General features: G+C 41.7%; 3 protein-coding genes across 6 annotated transcripts; 2 read left to right on the top strand and 1 right to left on the bottom strand.

Annotated features, from left to right (window-relative positions):
- The first annotated feature begins 193 nt into the window (after positions 1–193).
- LOC142380164 (glutathione S-transferase kappa 1-like) lies at positions 194–3553 on the top strand. Its single transcript, XM_075465755.1, has 7 exons — positions 194–690; positions 769–850; positions 943–1071; positions 1980–2125; positions 2244–2360; positions 2446–2539; positions 2831–3553. The coding sequence occupies exons 1-7, from the start codon at positions 622–624 to the stop codon at positions 2878–2880; spliced, it is 687 nt and encodes a 228-aa protein (XP_075321870.1). The 5' UTR covers positions 194–621; the 3' UTR covers positions 2881–3553.
- Positions 3554–6574: 3021 nt separating this feature from the next.
- styk1b (serine/threonine/tyrosine kinase 1b) lies at positions 6575–12653 on the top strand. Of its 2 annotated transcripts, none has more exons than XM_075465779.1 (10): positions 6575–6978; positions 7928–7983; positions 8203–8373; positions 9499–9831; positions 9934–10115; positions 10241–10315; positions 10678–10886; positions 11095–11135; positions 11651–11747; positions 11839–12653. In XM_075465779.1, the coding sequence occupies exons 2-10, from the start codon at positions 7929–7931 to the stop codon at positions 12029–12031; spliced, it is 1356 nt and encodes a 451-aa protein (XP_075321894.1). In that variant the 5' UTR covers positions 6575–6978; position 7928; the 3' UTR covers positions 12032–12653. The 2 variants fall into 2 exon arrangements, with proteins under 2 accessions (XP_075321894.1, XP_075321893.1); XM_075465778.1 differs by having other exon boundaries at positions 6575–6996.
- An 83-nt stretch (positions 12654–12736) lies between these two features.
- phc1 (polyhomeotic homolog 1) lies at positions 12737–19027 on the bottom strand. 3 transcript variants are annotated; one of them, XM_075465749.1, is made up of 14 exons: positions 18805–19027; positions 17880–18004; positions 17661–17771; positions 17501–17566; positions 17263–17406; positions 16817–16999; positions 15929–16669; positions 15695–15827; positions 15382–15560; positions 15202–15265; positions 15014–15101; positions 14516–14687; positions 13760–13997; positions 12737–13657 (listed from the first exon to the last, which is right to left on the bottom strand). In XM_075465749.1, exons 2-14 carry the CDS (start codon positions 17994–17996, stop codon positions 13506–13508), a joined length of 2388 nt encoding a protein of 795 aa, XP_075321864.1. In that variant the 5' UTR covers positions 17997–18004; positions 18805–19027; the 3' UTR covers positions 12737–13505. The 3 variants fall into 3 exon arrangements, with proteins under 3 accessions (XP_075321864.1, XP_075321865.1, XP_075321866.1); XM_075465750.1 differs by having other exon boundaries at positions 17880–18001; XM_075465751.1 differs by having other exon boundaries at positions 18855–19027.
- Positions 19028–19988: the final 961 nt, after the last annotated feature.

Here is a 19988-nt window from a genome sequence, read left to right as displayed (position 1 = left end):
TCGTTGCAGTATTTTATTCTTATTTTTTTGAGTTTCACACCTCAGAGCTATCAGAAAAAAAAGTCGGGGAAGGACGACGTTTACCCCCAAATTTTGAGAAAAAGCCCTAAAATAGTATTTATGGAAACTCGACTTCTGTCCATTCCATCCGGTAGGTGGCAGTAAAGTGCTATGTGTTGTCTTGGTAACAGCTAAATAATTACCTAGAAGAAGAAAACATGTCAAACCGTCCGTAAAAGTAGTGGTAGTTTGTAGTTTTTCCAGGTAAGGTCGGTGATGCAGCCGTGTGTTTGTGTTGTTTTGCTGTCTTAGGTTTGGTTAATTTAAGGCTAACTGTTAGGTGGGTGTCAACAAAGTTTGTTGAACAAACCGTTACAGCGGCTCTTGTAAATATTTGCTGAGATTTTCACTGAAACACTTAAAAAAAAAAAGGTGAATTCGCTTTGTGAACTACCTTGAATCGCTCTGCGTCAGATTAGTTGAACTTTGACACACATAGCAGTGCACCGAGGCTGCTTATAAAGTCAGACTCATCCTGAAGTGCACCTCAGTTCAATAATTGAACAACATTTATCGTTTGGCTGACACAAGTAAACAGCCGGAGACCCCGCAGACCTCAAGATGACCTCCAGGAAAGTGGTCGAATTGTTCTACGACGTGGTGTCGCCGTACTCCTGGCTCGGCTTTGAGGTTCGTAATGACCTCTTCGGCAGGTCACAGGTGTTACACTTTGTAGAGCAGCTTTACAGCGATCACTTTTGTCCACAGATCATGTGTCGCTACAGAAATGTGTGGGACATTGAGCTCAAACTGCGCCCTGCCTTTCTGGGTGGCGTCATGCAAGGATCAGGTCAGTGAATCTCAGTTTTGCGGGGTGTCCTTACACACACACTGAGCTTGTCCTCATGTGGACACTGACCCTCTTTTATTTCCTCACGGCAGGCAATAAGCCTCCTGGCTTGGTTCCGAACAAATTCTTGTACATGAACAACGATCTCAACCAGTTGTCAAAGTACTTTGACGTCCCCTTGCAGGCACCATCTGACCCCTTTGAAGCCATGTTTAAAAAAGGTAAAAGCATGATCAGAGCAGTGATGGGTGTTGATTGGAGCGAGGGTTTGCAGAATATGAGAGAGAAAAATAACAAAACAAAACAAAAAACTCCTGGTGTTTTTGCTTAGTTTTGCTAAATAACAGTATCACAATTATGTCATTTAACCCCCTACACTCCTTCGATTACCAAAGTAATATTTCTTTCACCTTTTTCAATAAGCCTCACCGCCTGGAACCTCCCACGTCACACTTTGAAAACCTCTGAATTAAACATTTACTGGTGTCCAGGCTGTACCCTGGATCTTGCCCACTGTTTGCTGGGATCGGCTCCAGCCCACAGCCCTCTACACTGTAAAACCTGAATAGCTAATGGATGGATAATCAATCTGGTTGTTTTTCAGGTGCAAATGCTGAAACTTGCAAGTTCTAACCTCTCCAATGTGAGAAAGGAATGCCTGGATTTGTCACAGTTGTAAACTGCCTATGTTGGGGTGTTGCAGGTTGAATGAAACACTACAGCTGGACAAAAGACGGCATTAAAAGGGTTTATGACCATCATAGTGACAACAGAACAGAAAGGTGAAACATTTTAGACGGCTTACAGATCACAGGAGGTTTTTAAACTGAGGTTTTTATGGATATCAGTGAAGCCAAATTACCGAGTTTTTAAAAAATATCCATAGTCAGGAATCATGGGGCCAGCTAGAGCCTGAGCTCCTGATCCAGCTGCTATCAGAGAGGTAGAACTGAGCAGAGATTTTTAAATGAAACAAATGATTAAAGTTGCAGCTGTAGGGCTGTTCGGTGGATTTAGTGTTCAATATTCTAATAGTCTGAATTACAGCTGGTGATGAAGCATCACACAGGACAGCAGCGCTACCGTTTCCTTATAAACTAAATCTAATAAGCTCTTGTTCTGTTTTTAGGTTCCTTGGTTGCGATGAGATTTGTGACCGCAGTTCAGGAAAGGGAGAAAAGTGGAGACAAGCAGTTGGAGCGGGTTTCCCGCGAGCTGTGGAGACGGATCTGGAGTGAAGACAAAGACATCACACAGTCTGCATCACTGACTGAGGTTGTAGCATATTTTAACACACAGGGTGCATTTTTTTTTTGTTTGTTTGTTTTAAGGGTCTGAGTCAAAGTTTATTCTTTCCCACATCTTTTTTTTTTTGTTTGTTTGTTTTTTGCAGGCGGCGAAGAAAGCAGGTTTGTCCGACAGGGAGATCGAGGAAGTGCTGAAGCTCTCCACCTCACAGGAAATCAAAGACAAACTTAAAAACGCGACACAGGATGCTCTTAATTATGGGGTCAGTTGTTGCTCAGCTCTCCTCGTGCGACTGAAAAAGACGTTGCAGAGTAATAATGAAAATGTCTTCCCCTTTACTGTGACAGGCGTTCGGTTTCCCCATGCTGGTGTGTCACGTTGATGGAAAGCAACAGATGTTTTTTGGATCTGACAGATTTGAGCTCATGGCCCACTGCATCGGTGAGAATTAAATAACCGAGTTTCTCATGAGGGAAGGCTTGTCGTTTGGCCTCAACTATCATTCTTTTCATTTCTTTTATTTCCTGGGCACTTGTTTTTTGTGCTCCTCTGTTATAGAATCTGTCTAACAGCATGTGTGTAAAACAGTGTCGTTGGCCCTCTGTAGACAAACACGGTTTCATCTACCGAAGCGGTGACGCTGGCTGCTTTTCTTTCTGTGATTTGTGCATCATACCAACCACACAGATAATTATTCAGCCTTTTTTAAAAAATTTTTATTCTCTCTTTCAGGAGAGAAGTGGCACGGGCCGAGACCTGATCATTCAGCTGCTAAGCTGTGAGATGAGAACTGTCTTCATGCTCTGTTGATTTGCTCACAGACTGTAATGTTGTTATTGATTTTCTGTAACACTTCATAATTCATGTTTCCCAAGCTGTGCCATCTGAAAACAAGCTGTTCGTTCCCAATGAGCCCCTATAACTGACGGCTGCTGCAAGTAATGCAACGTATAACTGGACTGAATTATGAGCCCAGACAATTCATTGATTACAAAGCAGATTAATGTGTCCTTTTGGAATACAGAGGTGTGTATTATGTTTTTTATATAATGTAGCTCACAAAAATATAATCTTACATTTCTAGCTCTGCTGGTGACGTTGTTTTCCAATTTGTGGAACTGTCAGTCCACTACGTTGATCCAGACAGATCGACAGTCGTGCTCCCAAGAGAATGAATAATGATTTCTTCTTTTTTTTTTTTTTTGAAGGTCCAGCACAAGCACGATGTTTGTTGTTCTGAAATGAAACCCTTTCATTGCTCTTTGGACAGCCAAGACATTCGGTGCAGATGTTAATGTTCCTTTAAGGGTGTGAGATTTTTTTCTGTGTGTTATTCCACAACAATAATTGTATCATTCTTTATGAAACTGTGGCTCTGTGGCGAGTTCATTAACATTTGATGGTGTTCTGGAGAGTGGATAGAGTTTCCAATTAAACTAATGAGATTAAAAACAATGTACACTCTGGGATTTGTTTATAGTGGGAAATTATCCAGCATCACACATCTGTAAGTGACAAAAGTACACAAACCTCTCGGATTAGCGGTTGCTGTTGAGATTGATGTGAGGTGTTTTTAATCAGCGGGATGACACGTTGGCGTGAGTGGATGGGCGCTTGTTTTTTTTAAGAATCCGTCTAGACTAGAATGTTGTGCTTCAAAATCCTTTTATCCCTTGTTTTCATCACTGGTGGAACACGTTCCTCTGAATTATACCAAGAAAATATCAGAAGATATGTCCACCGTCCCAATGTCAAGAGAAAGTGGGTCGCACGGCAAAAAGGCGATCCAAAGCACACGAGTCTTTCTTTGTTAACCAAATAACAGTTTGAGAAGAACAGAGTTGATGATTTTTGGGGAGCCAAGTTATCATGTGACAGTCTGAAAGAATGCAGGTTGTGGACTGAAAACTCCATCAATTAGATTATTTGAAAAAATTAATTAAAGGGCAAAATTCAATTATGCTGACATGATTGATTTTAAAGCATCGCAGAAAATTATGTTGATTAAAACTATGTTGTTAAAGGGAAACAACTTGATTTTTTGCTTTCGTCTTATAACTAAAGAACGGACTCAGATCATCTCACAGGACAACGATGAGATGCTCATTAGTGAGCGGCTCCCATCCAAAAAGAATGACTTATACTTTATTTATCCCCAGACAAAAAACATATTATTTCAATAAGAATTATTGACAAGCGAATACCAAAATAAAAAAAAACAGTTGACAAAATCTTGTAAAGTTGAAATGTAGCAAATCTCCATCTGTTGCTAAGCACTGCAGTCGCTCCTGCTTTACTGTTATCGCTCTGTTTGGCATCTGTCTGGCAGTCAGGTCGAGAGGCTGGACTCATGCTCCTGCATCCATGTCTCAATGACGCACATAATGCTGCTGTTCTAATGTTCCCTGTGTTCTCATCAGCTCCTTAAACTTACCGGGAAGTGATTTCACATTCCCAGGATGATTAAGAAGAGAAACCTTATTTCTGTTCCAGTCTCTGTACCTTCTCATGAAAGTGGCAGCTGGCTGACATGTTTAACTGGTGGGCAGGGTATATTTGTTGATCCACTGGTAGTTGCACATAGACTTATGTAACTGCAGCAAACACAGTCATGGATCAGCTGACATGAAGTCATTAATTTGGCTGTAATTGTTCTACTCCATGCAGACCAGTGGCTCTGCACCTCTTCGGTTCAGTCAGACATGAAAGATTTGATTTTGTGGTTCTTTAATAGTCCTGCAACACTTAATGAGTGGTCTGAGGCAGGGCTGGGCAACGATTACAATTTTTAATCTAATTAATCACATGATTTCCCTGATTAATCACGATTAATCGCATTTGTACGCAAAATCCAAAAATGAATTCAAAAGTAGTGTATAGCTTTTAGCATTTAGTTTTATTTTAAATGTGCTGCCATATAAATTAAAGTGCCATAACATTTGTTGTGCAAACACACTTTTAACATCAGCGCTTTTATGTAGTTTTTATGTAGAAGCCTCGCTCCACTGTCTGTTTCCTTTGTTGTGCAAACACACTGTTTCGTTGAATGACTTGCTGCTATCAGTTGTGTGTTTTGCCTTTAAGTGATATTTTAGACTGGAACTACTACGGTGAGAAGACAATTCAACTTGGGAGAAGATGACTTTGGTTCTGTCGACTCCGCCGTCTGGAAGAACTTTAAAATGAAAATGGCCGAGTAAAAGTTCCGTACCCTTCTCCATGTTTGGTGGATCCGCCAATTACTTTCTTTTTCCGTTTCCGCAGCAGACAGCAACATACTTTTACAAAATAAAAGCTTGTGAGCAACAGACTTTTACAATAATAAAACAAATGATAAAACAGGGGTGGTTTGCGGCGTAGTGGGTTGAGCAGGTGCCCCATGTACAGAGGCTATAGTCCTCGCTGCAGCTGGCCCCGGTTCGAGTCCCTTATCGTACGGGCCTGTGTTGCGTGTTGTTGCCCCTCTCTCTGCTTCCTCTCTCTGAACTTTCCTATCCATTAAAGGCACAAAACCCCCCAAAATGTTTGTTTTTAAAAAACAAACATGCGTTAATGCGTGATAAAATATTTATATATTAAATAATTATTGCGTTAACGCCATAATAACGAGTTAACTTGCCTGAGGGTTTGTCAACTCACTTTAAGAGTGAGCACTGCTCATCCTGGAACCAAAACACGATTTAGTTTTACAGCTGAAAGCCGTGAAGCAGAACAGGAGCGATTACCTTTCATAATTCCTTGAATTCAAAATGTTGCGTTTTTAAATTCTGTGGGTGTAAACAGGAGATGTGCTAATGTTGGAGGGTATGTGGGTATGTGGAGGATCTTGTCTTTGCCAAAGGTTTGCAACACAACACATGATGTGTCAATAAATAATGATGGTTGGATTAGATTTCCCGTGACACAGCATACAAGAGAAAAACATATTCATGTTTTACCACTTTGCTCGTCAAGCTTTGTTTTGCAAATAGTTGATATCATTTATTGAGGCACAATGTCATCGTTCCATTCAGCAGAAATTGGCCCAGTGACTCCAGTGCATTATTTATTCGGTTGTATGCCAGAGGAGTGTGGAGTTTCCTGAAATGATGCACCCAAACGGTCCACCCTAATGCAGCAGGAGTCTGAATGCTGTGTCTTTTTACTTTTCCTGAGTTTTATTTATAAAAATGTTTTCTATTCACTTAAAAAAAGTATTTAAATGGAATTTAGCTTCAATCAGATTGAGAACTGGGGACATGCATTGTCTGTTTTCTAGGTTGTGAGATTATCATCTTTGTTCAATGGGTGCACTCTTTGCAATGGGTAAAAAAAATGCAATTTATTGTTGCTGACTAAATACTCCAGAGGTAGTAAAGCCTGTCACACGAGTTCTGCTTGAAAGGGCCCAAACACGCTTAACAAAAGGCTGAAAACTGTAAACTGACGAGGAGCGGCGGCACCAGTTTCCCTAAACAATGAGGAGAGGCAGGGCGAGCAGCTCCTGACAACCTTTACAGAATGTGGTAGAGCAACGTCTACAGAGGAAGACTGTGGATAATGAAGGTCTGACCTGTCAAACTGAGGAGGGAGACTGAAAGGAGGAAGAAGGAAATAGTGTAAATAGGTGAGAAGAAGGATGTAGTGCAGGTGAATGGGGTGGAGTTAAGAAAGCACAGAAGGTGGAAGGCAGGCAAACAGAGAGCAGCAAATTGATCCCCTGAGCCTCAGAGATCACCCGAGACAAACAAGACAATGAGGATCTGAACAAAACAGCTCAACCTGGGCTCCACACTCAGCTGAGATCATGTGTGGAAAGTGACGGACCGTATGAAGGAGGGAAACGTGAGCCTGCAATAAAAGGATCTAACTTCTCGTTTAGTTTCTTTGAGGGATAGCAGGTAATTGAAACACATAAGGTAAGACTTTATACAACGCAACATCTCACTTCTGCCACACTGTCACTGTATCTGGCTGTAAGACAAGAAGGCAGCGGGGATGTGGTGTGAGCTGATTTAAGTGCATCATGTTTGTTCCATAAAATGCTTTATTAATGTATCGCTGATTACGAAACTTTTAATGATTTTATGACAACTTTCAGCGTGAATCGAGGCTGTTCATGTTTGACCACTGGGTGTGTGGAGCGACACAAGCTTTAATGTGGAAAAAAAAATGCAGATGAACAGGTTTAGAGATATTCGATCTGACGTAAAAGGATGATGTGGGTGAAGAGTTTTTCCGTGTGTTTCTCCTTTTCCTTGTCTTGTATAATGACTGTAAAAACAAGAAATAAACTTACAGCTCACAGATGGCTCAGCTTTAGATGTTTTCTCTTTTTTTGAATACATATCGGTCAAACTAACACATGCAGTAGAACCTCATCTAAGTGCAGCAGAATTTACTCTGCAAGACCAAAATGTCTGGTGTGATTTGTTGCTAAATCTATAAAAAATCAGTTTAAAAAAAAAGAGAAGAAAGAAAGACTGTTGTCTGTAGCAGAAGGAAAACTGCACATGAAGTGCCTGGTCTCAGTTACACAGTTGTACAAACACCTTGTGTTACAGGTTACCTTTTAAGAGTCATGTTACTATTTACAGGCTTTGCTCACAACATGGCTTTATTTTTGGAAAGACATTGTGACTTTATCAGCTTTATTCTTACCATGTACATCTATCTCTGTTCATCCGCTGCAAAGGCTTTAATGCTTTTTCTACATAGTTATATCGCAGCACACAGAAGCACTATAAAAGCTTCTTAAAACCGAGTCTGAATGTGCCAGCAGTGCACGAGGAATGGACAAAAAAAGAAAACATTTCTTTGAATCTCTTCATGTCTTTTAACATTTGATAGGATGTCTACTTTGTCGGACGCAGACTACCGCTGCAAACACGGAGACACCATCTGTGGTAAGCTGTTTTGGCATGAATATAACCTCTGTTCACTGTGTCTGAAACTCACAACCCTGCTTAAGGAGACCCTTTCTATGGTTGTCTCAAAATACACAACCTGTGGCTGTCAGCTGAGCAAACATGCCAGCAGATACTGTGCAAACAGCTCTTTGAGATCATCATATCTCAGACTTGCCGGATCACTGAAGTTTCCTTTGTGTCTTTTCCTGTTTGAAGAGATCCGCGTATATGAGCAGGAGGTGATCGTCGTGCCCATCCTCCTGCTGGCCAGCTTCTTGGTCACTCTAATCTTCATACTCCTGCTGCGCTACTGCCCAGAGAGGGTCGATCGAATCCGCCCACAAGCCTCAAAGTCGACTTCCAGGAGAGTGCTGCATGGCATCGATGGTAAGTGCCTGGAATGCACCTGCCAGACAAAAACAAAACAAAAATCTATACATTGTTGGCTTCAAAACCAGTTGGTCTTCTCTCACCAAATCTTTGTAAATGGCTTACTTTACCTTTAAACTGTGCTTTTAGTGACGCTCTATTAAGAGTAGTTTAAATACATTAAAGAATAATGGAAAAAGTAACCATCTCCTTTGTCTAATCGTGCTTTTATGTGACAACAGTTTATTTTCAGAGTGATAGCTGTGGGTCATGTGCACTATATAAACATTCCTCTAATATTATAACACCTCATAATGATGAAGAAATAATAAGGCAAATTACAGTAGTAATTGTGATTCTAATTGATTGTTTTTGTAGAAGTGAATACCTGCCAGATGCAACACATTTTTTTTATTCAAAATGTCCTTATACCAGCATCCCTGTTTATAAAAGAGTTGGCACGCTGTGTAAAAAGTAAAGGTAAACCCAATGCAATAAATTAGAAATAAAATAAATTAAAATAACCACATAATTCCTTGAAAATATCACAAATACAACATATCAAACATAAAAACCAAGTTAATTTAAGATGGATTGCGCAGAAGTTGAAAACAGTCATGTTTTTTAATCATGGATGCTGCATCCTCTTGGCTAAAGAGGAGAGGAACTATCACGAGTCATTTGTCCATCTGTGAAGGTACTAATGAAGTTGAACAATGTATTCAGGTTTTGAATCAACCTATTTTTCCACACAGACATCGTCTCTTTCAGGGAAGGCCCTACTCATTTTAGCAGGACAATGCCAAACTAAATTCTGCATGTTCTATCACGACATGTAGCACAACGTGTCAACTTATTTGAAAAGCTGCCATCTTACTAAGAGTCTTAAATGATTTGACTTAGTATTTGCACAGCTAATGAATTCTGAGAAAAAATGTTCACTCTACCCTTTGTTTTATATTTTTAACATATAGTAGAAGAAGAACAGTATCCATAATGCAGTATCTGCATAATGTAATCTTCTACCTGGTATCACAACAAGTGCATCAATGTTCCATTACTTGTTAACAGTTCTTTTTTATCTATTCTTATGCTAATCCTTGTAGTTTTCACGTATAATTAGTCTTCTCTTGTTGTCTATAGCTCCTCCAGGTATCAATGTACTTGAGCATGAAAGCATCGCCTTGGATATTCCCAGTTCCTACTCCACCTTCCAGCCCCCAAACACCTACCCAACAAAGAACCTCTCCACGGCCGTGGCCACACCTTCCGTCACGCCCACCCCCCCGCCACAGCCCTACAAGCCCAGTTACACCCCTATTGTCCAGCCTAGAGAGTTGCCACGCCAGAGGCTGCCTGAGTCCTTCAACCTGGTCACCCCTATGCCTGGTGCCTTCTCGCTGCGCTCAGACACCTCTGTGTCCCTCTACAGGGCGCGTATGGAAAACAGGAATGTGGTACTGCGGGTGCTGAATGGTGAGAATTGAATGGAAAATTGTTTGTGGCTTATGCAGTTCTTTCTTATAAGTTCAGTAAAACAGAATCTAATCACCCATGTTTTATTTTTACCCTCCACAGACTCGGCCGACGCCACGGAGAGACACAGCTTCCTGGGCTTTGCATCCTTCCTGTCCCAGCTTGGACCGCATCCATTCCTCCCAGAACTCTTAGGTGTGGTCTCACTTCGAGCTCCTCTGGTCACAGTTGTGGAAGAGCTTGAAAACAAAGACCTGCTCAGCTTCTTGTGGCGATGCAGACAGGTAAGAGTGTGAGAGACAAAAATCTGACAAAGCTCTGGTTCTTCTGTGTGTGGGGCCAAGAAGTCGTTTAAACAGGCAACAAAATGTCCAAATGTAAATCCTTTGTTTTGTGTTTGTTTACCCAGGACAATGTGGATCCTCCGTGTGAGATGACTGAGAGACGAATATTTACTATGGCCAAACAAGTGGTCCATGCACTGGTTAGTATGCTAAGAACTGTATTACATCTTCACCTCTACAGCATGTTTGACTTCCAAATTGGTGACACAACTGTACCCGAAAACCTCTAAAACTATTAGTTTTGTTTGTGTTTTTAGGTCATAGTTTCTGACCTTTGCAAACGGAAGAATTTCCAGTTTCCATTCAAACAATCATTGAAATAATCATTAAGATTACAAGGAACTGTTCAAGTTGAAAATTCAAGAAGCTATTTTCATTATTTTTCTGAGTCTACACCATCAAATAAGCTAATTGTCAGTCTGTAAGCCTTTAGGGACATCTTCATATAACTGCACAGAGTTGTCCGTTTAATCCTGAACTTCCTGTCTGGCTGCACAATCAGGAGTTCCTTCACGGCAAAGATCTCCTCCACGGAAACATCCGGGCACGGAACGTGCTGGTCAGCAATCACTTCACAGCCAAGCTCTGGGGCCTGCATGGAGTTTACACAAGAAAGAACGAGGGAGCCACTCAGAGGGTTGATCCCAGCATGAAGAAATGGCAGGCACCAGAGCTCTTAGTCAAGAAGCCGGCGACTCAGAGCAGTGACGTGTGAGCTCTCTTTACTCCTCTCTTTATGCTAAAACCTCATCTTTTCATATTGCCTCCGATGCAGGTGTCTCTGCAACAAAAAAAACCCGAATAACTTATTAGATGTTGCTGTTAACGTACACTGATTGAGATATTCTGTAGGTTTATCACTGAAACCATAAACTGGATGAAAGACTAACAACTCTTGCCTTTGTGTGTCCCTCTCCAGCTGGTCATTTGGTGTATTATTGTATGAAATGGCAACTTTGGGTAAGTTCAACATGGATACCTATATATCAGTATAACAAATCTTCTAAATGATTAGAAGTTGATTTATTTTCATTACCATGGTACCACATAACCTTAATCTGTGACTTTTTCAACTCTTTGAATTTCCCAAAAAGAGACACACGCTGTCAGCTCTATTCCCAAGACTTATATTTTCCCTCAAAGATACATCTAGTCATTTTTGCAGGTCTTTATAAGCCTCAGTGATTCTTTACTAAATTTTGGTTGAGTATCCACAAATCCAAGTCAATTTACAATTTAAGCGACTGAATATTTTACATAAATCAGATTTATAACAAAGAAGTTTTAAAAGTTTAATCTTCTCTTCATATCTTGCTAAATACGCCTTCGGAGATACTAAAAGCCTACTTCTGAAGTATTTCGGCTCCTTATTTTCCCAAACAATGATCATTTTAAACGTCATTTTGAATGTCATATGTCTTTTATGCACTTCTCTCTATATGGTTGTGCATAATATTCTCTTTCTTTTTCTCTAGGTGACGCTCCGTTTGCCGAGATCTCAGTTAACGAACTCCTGCAGTTCCATCAAAGAGGAAAAAGTCTGAAAAAAACGCCAAACTGCTCCAACACACTGTGAGTGTCCTCTGCACGCTCCAGGTGATACAACATCCAAACTGAGAGCAAGTCTGTGATCATAGAGTTTCCCCCTTTCTCTTTCTCGTAGACATGCCCTCATTAAAAGTTGCTGCCAGTGGAAAGATCAAGATCGTCCGTCCTTGGCTGAAGCGAGCCGAAAGCTTGTTTCGGGAGAGAAAAGTGCCTCTGATAAAGTGCTCAAGGCGTCCGGGCCAGTTAATATTGAACAGTACCTGCAGGAGGCAGGATACGGAGAAACCAACAGCTACACTGTTTTCTGATCACTGTCGGTGCCAAAGAAGAAAAAAATAATTGAACTACCGTCTGAAGTCCTGATGCTGCACTTTTATGCTGTTTCAAGTGTTCCAAACTGTGTACGAGCACTTTAAGCCATGAAATGGTTCCTTATTATAAATGATTCTGCTTCTATAGTCCTACAACAGAGAGGGGAAAACTCCACGTTTTGTTGTTTAACTTTGGGAACCTCCATAAGACCTAATGTCTGTGTGGGAAATATCCAACCTTGTAGGGTTTAGTTAGGAAAGTTGTGATATTGTTGTAAAAGATAAATTTTTTGTAAACCTGACCGCTGCACAGCTGCTACAACCTGAACTTGGGCTTGATCCTGTCCATATATGATGGTTTGCAGTTTTTTTTGTTTTTTTTCTGGAAAAGTCCAACGTATGTTAACAAATATAACACATGTATGTGCAACAAATGCATTTTTGGATCGTGCCAAATCATGCCGAGTTATGAAAGTGAGAGACACATTGATGTTATTAAAGCTTTCACTACGACACATCTGTATGATGCTTACTCTGTAAAGGTCGGTTATGAGCAAGAAATGAGCTCAAACTGTTTACGCAAACTCAAACGTGAATAAAAAAGAGTAAATCACCACAAGGCTGAGGATGACCTTTCTCAGTTCATAAGCTGAAATCATTGTGTGCAATAATAGGACGCACACAGTTTCAGTAACAGGTACTGTTTATTGATAGTACTGCATACATGTACAGAGAGCACTTCCATTCAGCCCTTAGAGCGAGCAAACCATGAACAATGCCTATTCTCCAGGTAGTTAAATTGGTTGAAGCTACTAAAACTATATTGTTTCCATGAAAAAAATAATTCAGATTGTACTACAAAAATGGAGAAAATACAAAACTAAACTTTTAATAGCTGCTAAAACAAACTACTAGATGCGCCAGGCTCTTCGAGTGTCATTTTTGTGATTGGAGCCTGGGTCGGACATCGATAACAAAAAACACAAAAAGCACGATACAAAAAGACTAAAAATAGAAATGTAACTGACAGTTGACATCAAATCATTTTACTAAAGTTAAAGCACCTTTAAAAGTTCAGCTAAAAGGCAACATTCCTTTTTTTTGACAAACAGCTGAACCGTTTTAGCCAAAAAGAAAACAAACAAACAAACAAAAAAACTGGCAGATGTGCGCAGTTTCTCAAGTGTATACGTATAAAACATTTTTAGTCACAGTGACAGAAAAAAAAGACCGGACGAACACTACTGACGTGGATACTTCAACCTGTGGCGTCAGCCGCTCACCATTCACACAAAACAGCATGGAAATGTCACATTCAGTGTCCGGATAGTCAACTGTCGTTCTACATGTGTTCACATGAGTGATGGGGCACCACTGTTGTGTGGTGACATGAACCGCATCCGTACGGTCTCCAAGAATCTCAGCCTTACTTTTTAAGGGTCCAAGTGTTGATTTAAAAGCGAGAGAATCCTTACTCACGCAGACTGTTAATGGAGGCACAGATCTTGAGTGCTGGACCCAGCTTGATATTCATGGTGGAGATTAGATGGTCCTCTCGCAAAAGCATCAAAGCCTGCCCGTCTATCTCCTGCGACAGGAACTGGGCGGCCAACTCCTCACAACCTAAACGCCACAGACACACACGGGGATGCGTTAAGCGTGCGAGAAAATGTTCTGCTTGCGTTGCCAAATCTGAAATGAAGAGCGATCCAACAGAACACTCACCCTGCAGCGAGGAGATGAACCTGCAGACTTCTTCCACGCTCCACTGACCAGGAGTCGCAGAGAGAAAGTTAGCGCCCTCTAGTGGGAGGCTTCCAGGCGCCGAGCTGTCAGACTGAGGAGCACTGTGACCGGCTCTGGTGCAGGAGTGCGAGGAGCTTGGGGACAGTGAAGGAGAATCGTCCTCCTCTTCCTCCCCATCGCTGGTTACGTCTTCTGAGCGGCTGGACTCCGAGTGACACTACACCCAGCACAGCGGACATTGAAGTACAAAGTTACATGATAAATCTTCACAAACACAAATTTTGAACCAACTATTGTCCTTTAGTTGCAGGTACAGATGTTTTTTTGCCTCCTCTTGAAGTGCTCTACTGATCTGATTAGATGAATTACACTCATGACCTTAACAGTTGCACGAGAAGCCTTTTTTTTTAAAGTATCCTCCAGATGGTTCTGTGTACCAAACCACCTGTTGCATCAGGTTGAAGGTCTGTAGCTTGTAAAACATGATACTAAACAGGACAGAGTGGTGTATTTGTTGCAGGCTCTTCTCAGCAGAGAAATAATACACATCTGCTGCTGTGGTGAGCGTTTTACAACACCAGGAATGTGTACGTGTAATCAAAATTGAAGCAAAGCGCCTGTTTTAAATGTGCGGAATCGAACTGAATGATACCTTATCCTTAAAGGCAAATCATAGTTTAGCAGTACATATATAGTTATTAGTCAGAATATGATGAGCCAACTTCCAAGTCTCACCTTGACAGAAAGATGCTTGCTTGCTATTTTATTATAGGTGATATTAGAGCTACTTCTGCGAGAAGGGCCCCGGCGCCGTGCAGAGCTCTCCGTGGGCGCTGGAGGTGGCGCTTGCCCTGCAGCATTTCTCCCTCTGCTGCTCTTGAAGTGCTGGCTGCAGCTCACATTGTACCTGTAAGTACAATAAAAGCACAGTCTGAGGCTGCTCCCTGTCGTGTAACTCTCCACCGACACACACTAAAGATGACTCCAGCCTCTCAACCAACTAACCTCCCTTGATTAATCATTGCTTTTGCTTTAAACAAACCACAATGGTCCTCCTAAATGAACCATCTTAAAAAAAATCAAGTTACTGGTACAGCTTTAGTTGCAAAGCTCTTTTTCTTCTGCATGTCTGTCCTTGGGTACAGAACATAGAGGTGACTGAGACCATGTAAAAAAAAACACAATCACAACAATGATTCTGACACTGAAAGTTTGACAGTAACAGAAATGCACCTCTTAGCGCAGGTATTGGAACAGAACCTCTTCGATCCTCTGAACTGACTGGCCGGAGCGAGGCATCCACAGTACTCACACTTTAACACTGCAGGAGAGATGAAAAACCACACATTCAGCATACTGTCCAAACAGACGGGTTTGGGGGGAATCATACTTAACAAATGAATCGATAAGGCATCGCTTACATGGGGGGCCGTTCTCCGTGCGGCCAACCAGGGCAAAATCTCTGTCTTTGAGGAGTCCAGCAACCTGAAACGTCAAGCACAAGCTTTAAGGTAAGATACATCTCCTCATGAATAAGTGCATGGCCACGATTAGGTTTAACATTTGAGTTTTTGTGTATTATCATGGCAGGATGCACTTACGGGGAAGGGCTCCGCTCCCTCCTGAATCACAAAGCCCTCTATGAGATGAGTAAGGACTTGAGGTTTGACCACCGCCTGGGGAACAGGCGCTCTGTCTTTGTCCCCGTGCCCGACTCTTGATATGGGCAGAGGTAAGGAAAGGGTGGGAGGAGATGAGAATGCAGCTTCAACAGGAGGAACTGTCGAGGAACCACAGAAACAAAAAGGTTGTTTTTTTTGTTTGTTTTTTACAGTTTTCGAGTGTTAAGAGTCCTAATTTTCAAGCACAAATCAAAATAAGTGTATTTGATTTGGAGCAGACGAAGTGGCACACCTGAGTCCTTTGTTGGTGCAGGGGATAAAGGAGGAGCAGAATCCTTCATGGGTGCAGAATCTGAAGATTCTGCCATCTCATTCGGTGCATCACAGTCAGATTTTCTCTTCAGAGAGCCAACGGCAGGCTTTGTCTAACAGTATGAGGGAAAAGAAAAACAGATGCAACTGTTACAAATCCCTGAAAAGTTATATTTATCACGACACTTAACTTGACCAGTGCATTTTATCTCACCACAGCAGTATTGCTGGTGACTGGGACAACAATCCCACCACATAGACTTTCCTGGGCTATACAGTTTCGTGCCTGGGCAAGAGCCAAAGCTTGTGTGTTTCCTACTAGGCTCTGCCTGGCTCCCACCAGTTGGACAGGGATGTGGGGAGGGTTGTGACCTCCTGTGGTGACCAGACTGTTGCTTGGTGGAGCTGGGAGAATGGGGGGCGGGTGTCGAGGGGGAAGCTGCACGGGTAGGCGGTGTCCCTGAGCTGTCTTGGGCTGAATTGGAACTGGACCTTTCTCCACATTGTTGCTGGCCTGTTGCAGTGGCTGCACCACCAGAGTCTGCGCGTTCATGTTGGCCTTTGGTGCCACTGAGCCGATCGGGTAGCCCTGAGCGGAGGTAGTAACATTTGACGTGGGCACCAGGATTACAGGGGCAGCGGAGGAGGACAGGAGGAGCTGGGAGAGAGGAAGTGCAGGGGAAGAAGAGGAGGAAGGGGCTACAGAAGCAGCAGGAGTGACAGTCATGGCAGCCTGGTTTCCAGTCTTCACAGTCATTGGGTTGGTGCCAGCCTGCTGATTAAAGCTGGGTTTTGCCATTTGGTGTTGCACTTGCTGCTGCTGAGCTGTCTGGGGGAAAATCTGTTGCTGCTGGTGAGTGAGAGGAAAACTGGCAGCGTCTTTCCTCTCTGGAAGCTCAGACTTGACGACAGCCGCTTTGGGGGTGGAGACACAGTGTAGAGCCAAGTTCTGCACCTGGGAAATACAGAAAGAAATAGTTTCTGGTGAAAATACATTTGCTCTTAAATCAAGTCAAAAACAAGCCAAACAAGCCATATCTCAAACTGTAAGACTTTAATTAGCACAGATTTCACATAATGGACGTGGGAAAAGAAATCAAACCTGATCATTGTCAGATTGGGCACTCGACGTGGTGGAGGCAGCTTCATGCTGCTGCTGCTGCTGCTGCTGCTGCTGCTGTTGGGGCTGTGGTTGGGTCTGGGTAACAGTTGCAACAGTAGCTGTTGTACCACCAGGCATGAAGATGAGCTGAGAGGCAAGTGGAGCCCTAAGAGAGCGGTTGACCTGTGTAAAGAGCAGCCCAGGTGGCCATAGCACATATTCTGTTAATGACTGTTATTACCATGGTTCTGTCTTACTTAGACGTATAGTATTTATCATTACTGCAGCTGTTGTAACAGCTATTCCACAGAACTCATAGAATACACACTCTCGTTATTAATAACAGCAGATACCAACCCAAACGCTGTATCAAAAATCTGCAACACAGACAAATGTAATATATGTTACTTTAAAATGGACACGGTGGATGGCGATTGTTGACTCACCCTCAGATACATCTGACCCTGCCCTGCAGAGTTTCCACCCAGCAGCACCGACTGGTTGAGAGCTGTTGATGTTGCAGAGGTAGCTGAGCCGTGCGGTCGAGGGCTGGTGATAGTCACTCCTGCAGACGTGGTGCTTGGATTGACCTGCGAGGAACAGAAAATAGAACATTTATAGTAAAATTTATCAACAGCCTAAACAATTGCCGTCTAATTAATCATTTTTAACATGGAAACTTACAGTGGTGGGCACTTGAGACATGCTATTACTTGGAGTATTGGACTGGCGACTAGCTGCAAGTGTGGCCTGGTTTGAAGAGTGAAATAAAAGAACAGGGATGCAATGCTTTTCTTACAATATCATTCTACTAACTGGAAGATGATGTCATGATTTGGGTTACCTGTTGCACAGCAGCCAAGTTGTGGAGTTGAGCATTGTTGATCTGCTGCTGCAGCATGAGCTGCTGGAAGTACTGAGCTGCATTAGGCTGCCTCTGCAATGCTTGGAGAGCCTTAAAAAAGACACATTCATGTGTTACATCAAAGCTTATTTCAAAACATCTCTTTATTTATTCAATATTTACATTTTGGGACATCAATGTAATATATCAACCCCTCACCTGTACAGCTTGTCTCTCATATAAGGACATGCGGGCTATCTGAGGCGCTCGGGAGTTCCCACTTGTCTGAGGATTTCCGTTGGTGTTACTTGTGTTTTGGTCTTCCCCTGCATCCATGTTTGCTACTTCAAACCAAAAGGACGCTCATCAGGAGTTGTCAGAGACTGTTTGTGCTCTATTTACAATAAGACCTTTACATTCATTACATAATTACCAACAGTATATATCTAAACATGAAATCTGGTGAACATCTGATAAACCTCAACGAGGATACATGCAATATAATCACAAAAATACCAAATTCTACAAATTAATAGGTAACATGGCGAAGTAATTATTGTTTCATAAGCATATAAAAAGTGTTGTGAAACTTGTTGGATCCTGTTGCTGAAGTGCATCCTCAATTTTCGGTGCATTAACTTTAAATGATCAGAGGTGCATTACTGTTTATCACAGCTCCTTGGACAGTGCACAAAGGTGTAATTAAGATCTAACTTTGTCTTATGAACGTAACGCAAATTGACCGACATCGTTGTACTGTGGTCTTTTTATTTTTCACACCAGTTATCAACATGATAGATGTGTCCGATGGAAAGATGAACGTGGAGGAAAAAGTTCAAAACATCAGGGGAGGCTAATTATCCATCAATGGCTAACTCCAATGGATTTCTGCTACTTGGTTTTTATCTCAAAACAGTCTTACAGACCACACTTAAAGTGTTTGGGCCGCAGTTAAAACTGTCGATTTGGGGTGTAAATACTGAATTTACTTTACAGTGTAATAAAACATGTTGCGTTAAGTGTTAGTTAAACACAGGCTAACTGCTTAGCATGTTAGCTGCTTTTCTGCAGACAGAAAGCTAGTAACTTTAAGTCCTGCAACACGCCAGCGTTTATTATATTTCACTTGGACTTATATTCTTACCTAATCTCGGGTTTGCGCGTCTTTTTCACAGTTAAATGCAGCTAACTTACAACTCCGATCTTGGTTTTAACTCTCAACGACAGACCCTTTCAGGGTTTTTGCCTCCAATCAAGCCCCGCCCCTCTCCAGTCTTCTTCTTCTTCTTTGTGTACGCTGGCGGATCGCTCCGTTGGAGGAGCGGACAGCCTCCAGGCGCTCATCTCCCGGCGTGTAGAGACTTCTCCTGAGGGAAATAAAGTTTATTTCTTGGAGCATCTCAAACAATAAGGCTAGTGAATAACAGGGCTCTTCATCAATTTCAGTGAGTGTTTCTGCCATCAGATCTTTAATTGATTTATATTTCTTAAAGATAAAGAATTTGGTCAGTGATGACACTTTCTGTGGACTTGTGACTGCTACAGGTTTAAAGAAATAAACAAAATACAGTTTTAAGTGCAATTTAGAAAGTTTTTTTGATGTACTCTCACTCTATTTAACCTCATATATCTAAAAGGGTGCATCCACGTGGTAGCTACAACACTTTATTCTGGAGCTAATATTTCTAGATGCATATTAGACTACTTATAAAAGTATGTATATCTTGACATATTTTATACTGTGTACCTTGTACCCCCAAGTGTCATACTGTATATTTGGGCATCCTATTTAACTTTGAGGTAGGCGTCATAGGTAAAAAAAAAAACAAACCAACAAAAAACTTCGGTATGGATATTAGGGACAGCACCATGAAATATTAATTTTAGAAGCCAGTAGAACAGTAACCCCTGTGGCTCAGTAGATGGCAGTAATAAAAATAGCGAGGAGAAGGTTCATGTAAGAGAAAGATTTGTAGCAATGCCAGAGGTTTGATATATCACTGTAAGTTATGCAAATGAAATGCAAGAATGTAACATATACTTAAGAGTCAAGCCAGGTCTTTGATCAGTGTAAGCTTTTTCAATGCGATAAAATCCCCTTAAGTGAGCACACTCACCACGACAATGGGAACATGTTAACCAGTTTTATGGTTCATCTTTAATAGAATCTAAAACAAACAGTAAAGTCCATGACTTGCAATCAATTCTAAGACAAACACACTGCAACAGTAAACCAACCTGGATGTTTTTCTATCCGCTTCAGCCACAGGTGTAACCATTTCTGCCAGATACTCTTAGGACACAATTCACTTAACTAAACAAACCAAA

The sequence above is a fragment of the Odontesthes bonariensis genome, chromosome 5, assembly GCF_027942865.1.
Source record: "Odontesthes bonariensis isolate fOdoBon6 chromosome 5, fOdoBon6.hap1, whole genome shotgun sequence".
Taxonomy (NCBI): domain Eukaryota; kingdom Metazoa; phylum Chordata; class Actinopteri; order Atheriniformes; family Atherinopsidae; genus Odontesthes; species Odontesthes bonariensis.
This window is presented reverse-complemented; position numbering and strand designations above follow the sequence as displayed.

What these genes read in the sequence shown, in the direction of transcription:
- LOC142380164 (XM_075465755.1), top strand. Translation starts at nt 622, where the DNA reads ATGACCTCCAGGAAAGTGGTCGAATTGTTCTACGACGTGGTGTCGCCG. An exon ending in TGGCGTCATGCAAGGATCAG is followed by an intron (nt 851 to 942) that starts GTCAGTGAATCT and finishes TCCTCACGGCAG; the next exon opens with GCAATAAGCCTCCTGGCTTG. An exon ending in AGGATGCTCTTAATTATGGG is followed by an intron (nt 2,361 to 2,445) that starts GTCAGTTGTTGC and finishes TTACTGTGACAG; the next exon opens with GCGTTCGGTTTCCCCATGCT.
- styk1b (XM_075465779.1), top strand. Translation starts at nt 7,929, where the DNA reads ATGTCTACTTTGTCGGACGCAGACTACCGCTGCAAACACGGAGACACC. An exon ending in AACAAGTGGTCCATGCACTG is followed by an intron (nt 10,316 to 10,677) that starts GTTAGTATGCTA and finishes CTGCACAATCAG; the next exon opens with GAGTTCCTTCACGGCAAAGA. An exon ending in GCGACTCAGAGCAGTGACGT is followed by an intron (nt 10,887 to 11,094) that starts GTGAGCTCTCTT and finishes GTCCCTCTCCAG; the next exon opens with CTGGTCATTTGGTGTATTAT.
- phc1 (XM_075465749.1), bottom strand. Translation starts at nt 17,996, where the DNA reads ATGGATGCAGGGGAAGACCAAAACACAAGTAACACCAACGGAAATCCT. An exon ending in TCACCAGCAATACTGCTGTG is followed by an intron (nt 15,828 to 15,928) that starts GTGAGATAAAAT and finishes TCATACTGTTAG; the next exon opens with ACAAAGCCTGCCGTTGGCTC. An exon ending in TGCACCAACAAAGGACTCAG is followed by an intron (nt 15,561 to 15,694) that starts GTGTGCCACTTC and finishes GTTCCTCGACAG; the next exon opens with TTCCTCCTGTTGAAGCTGCA.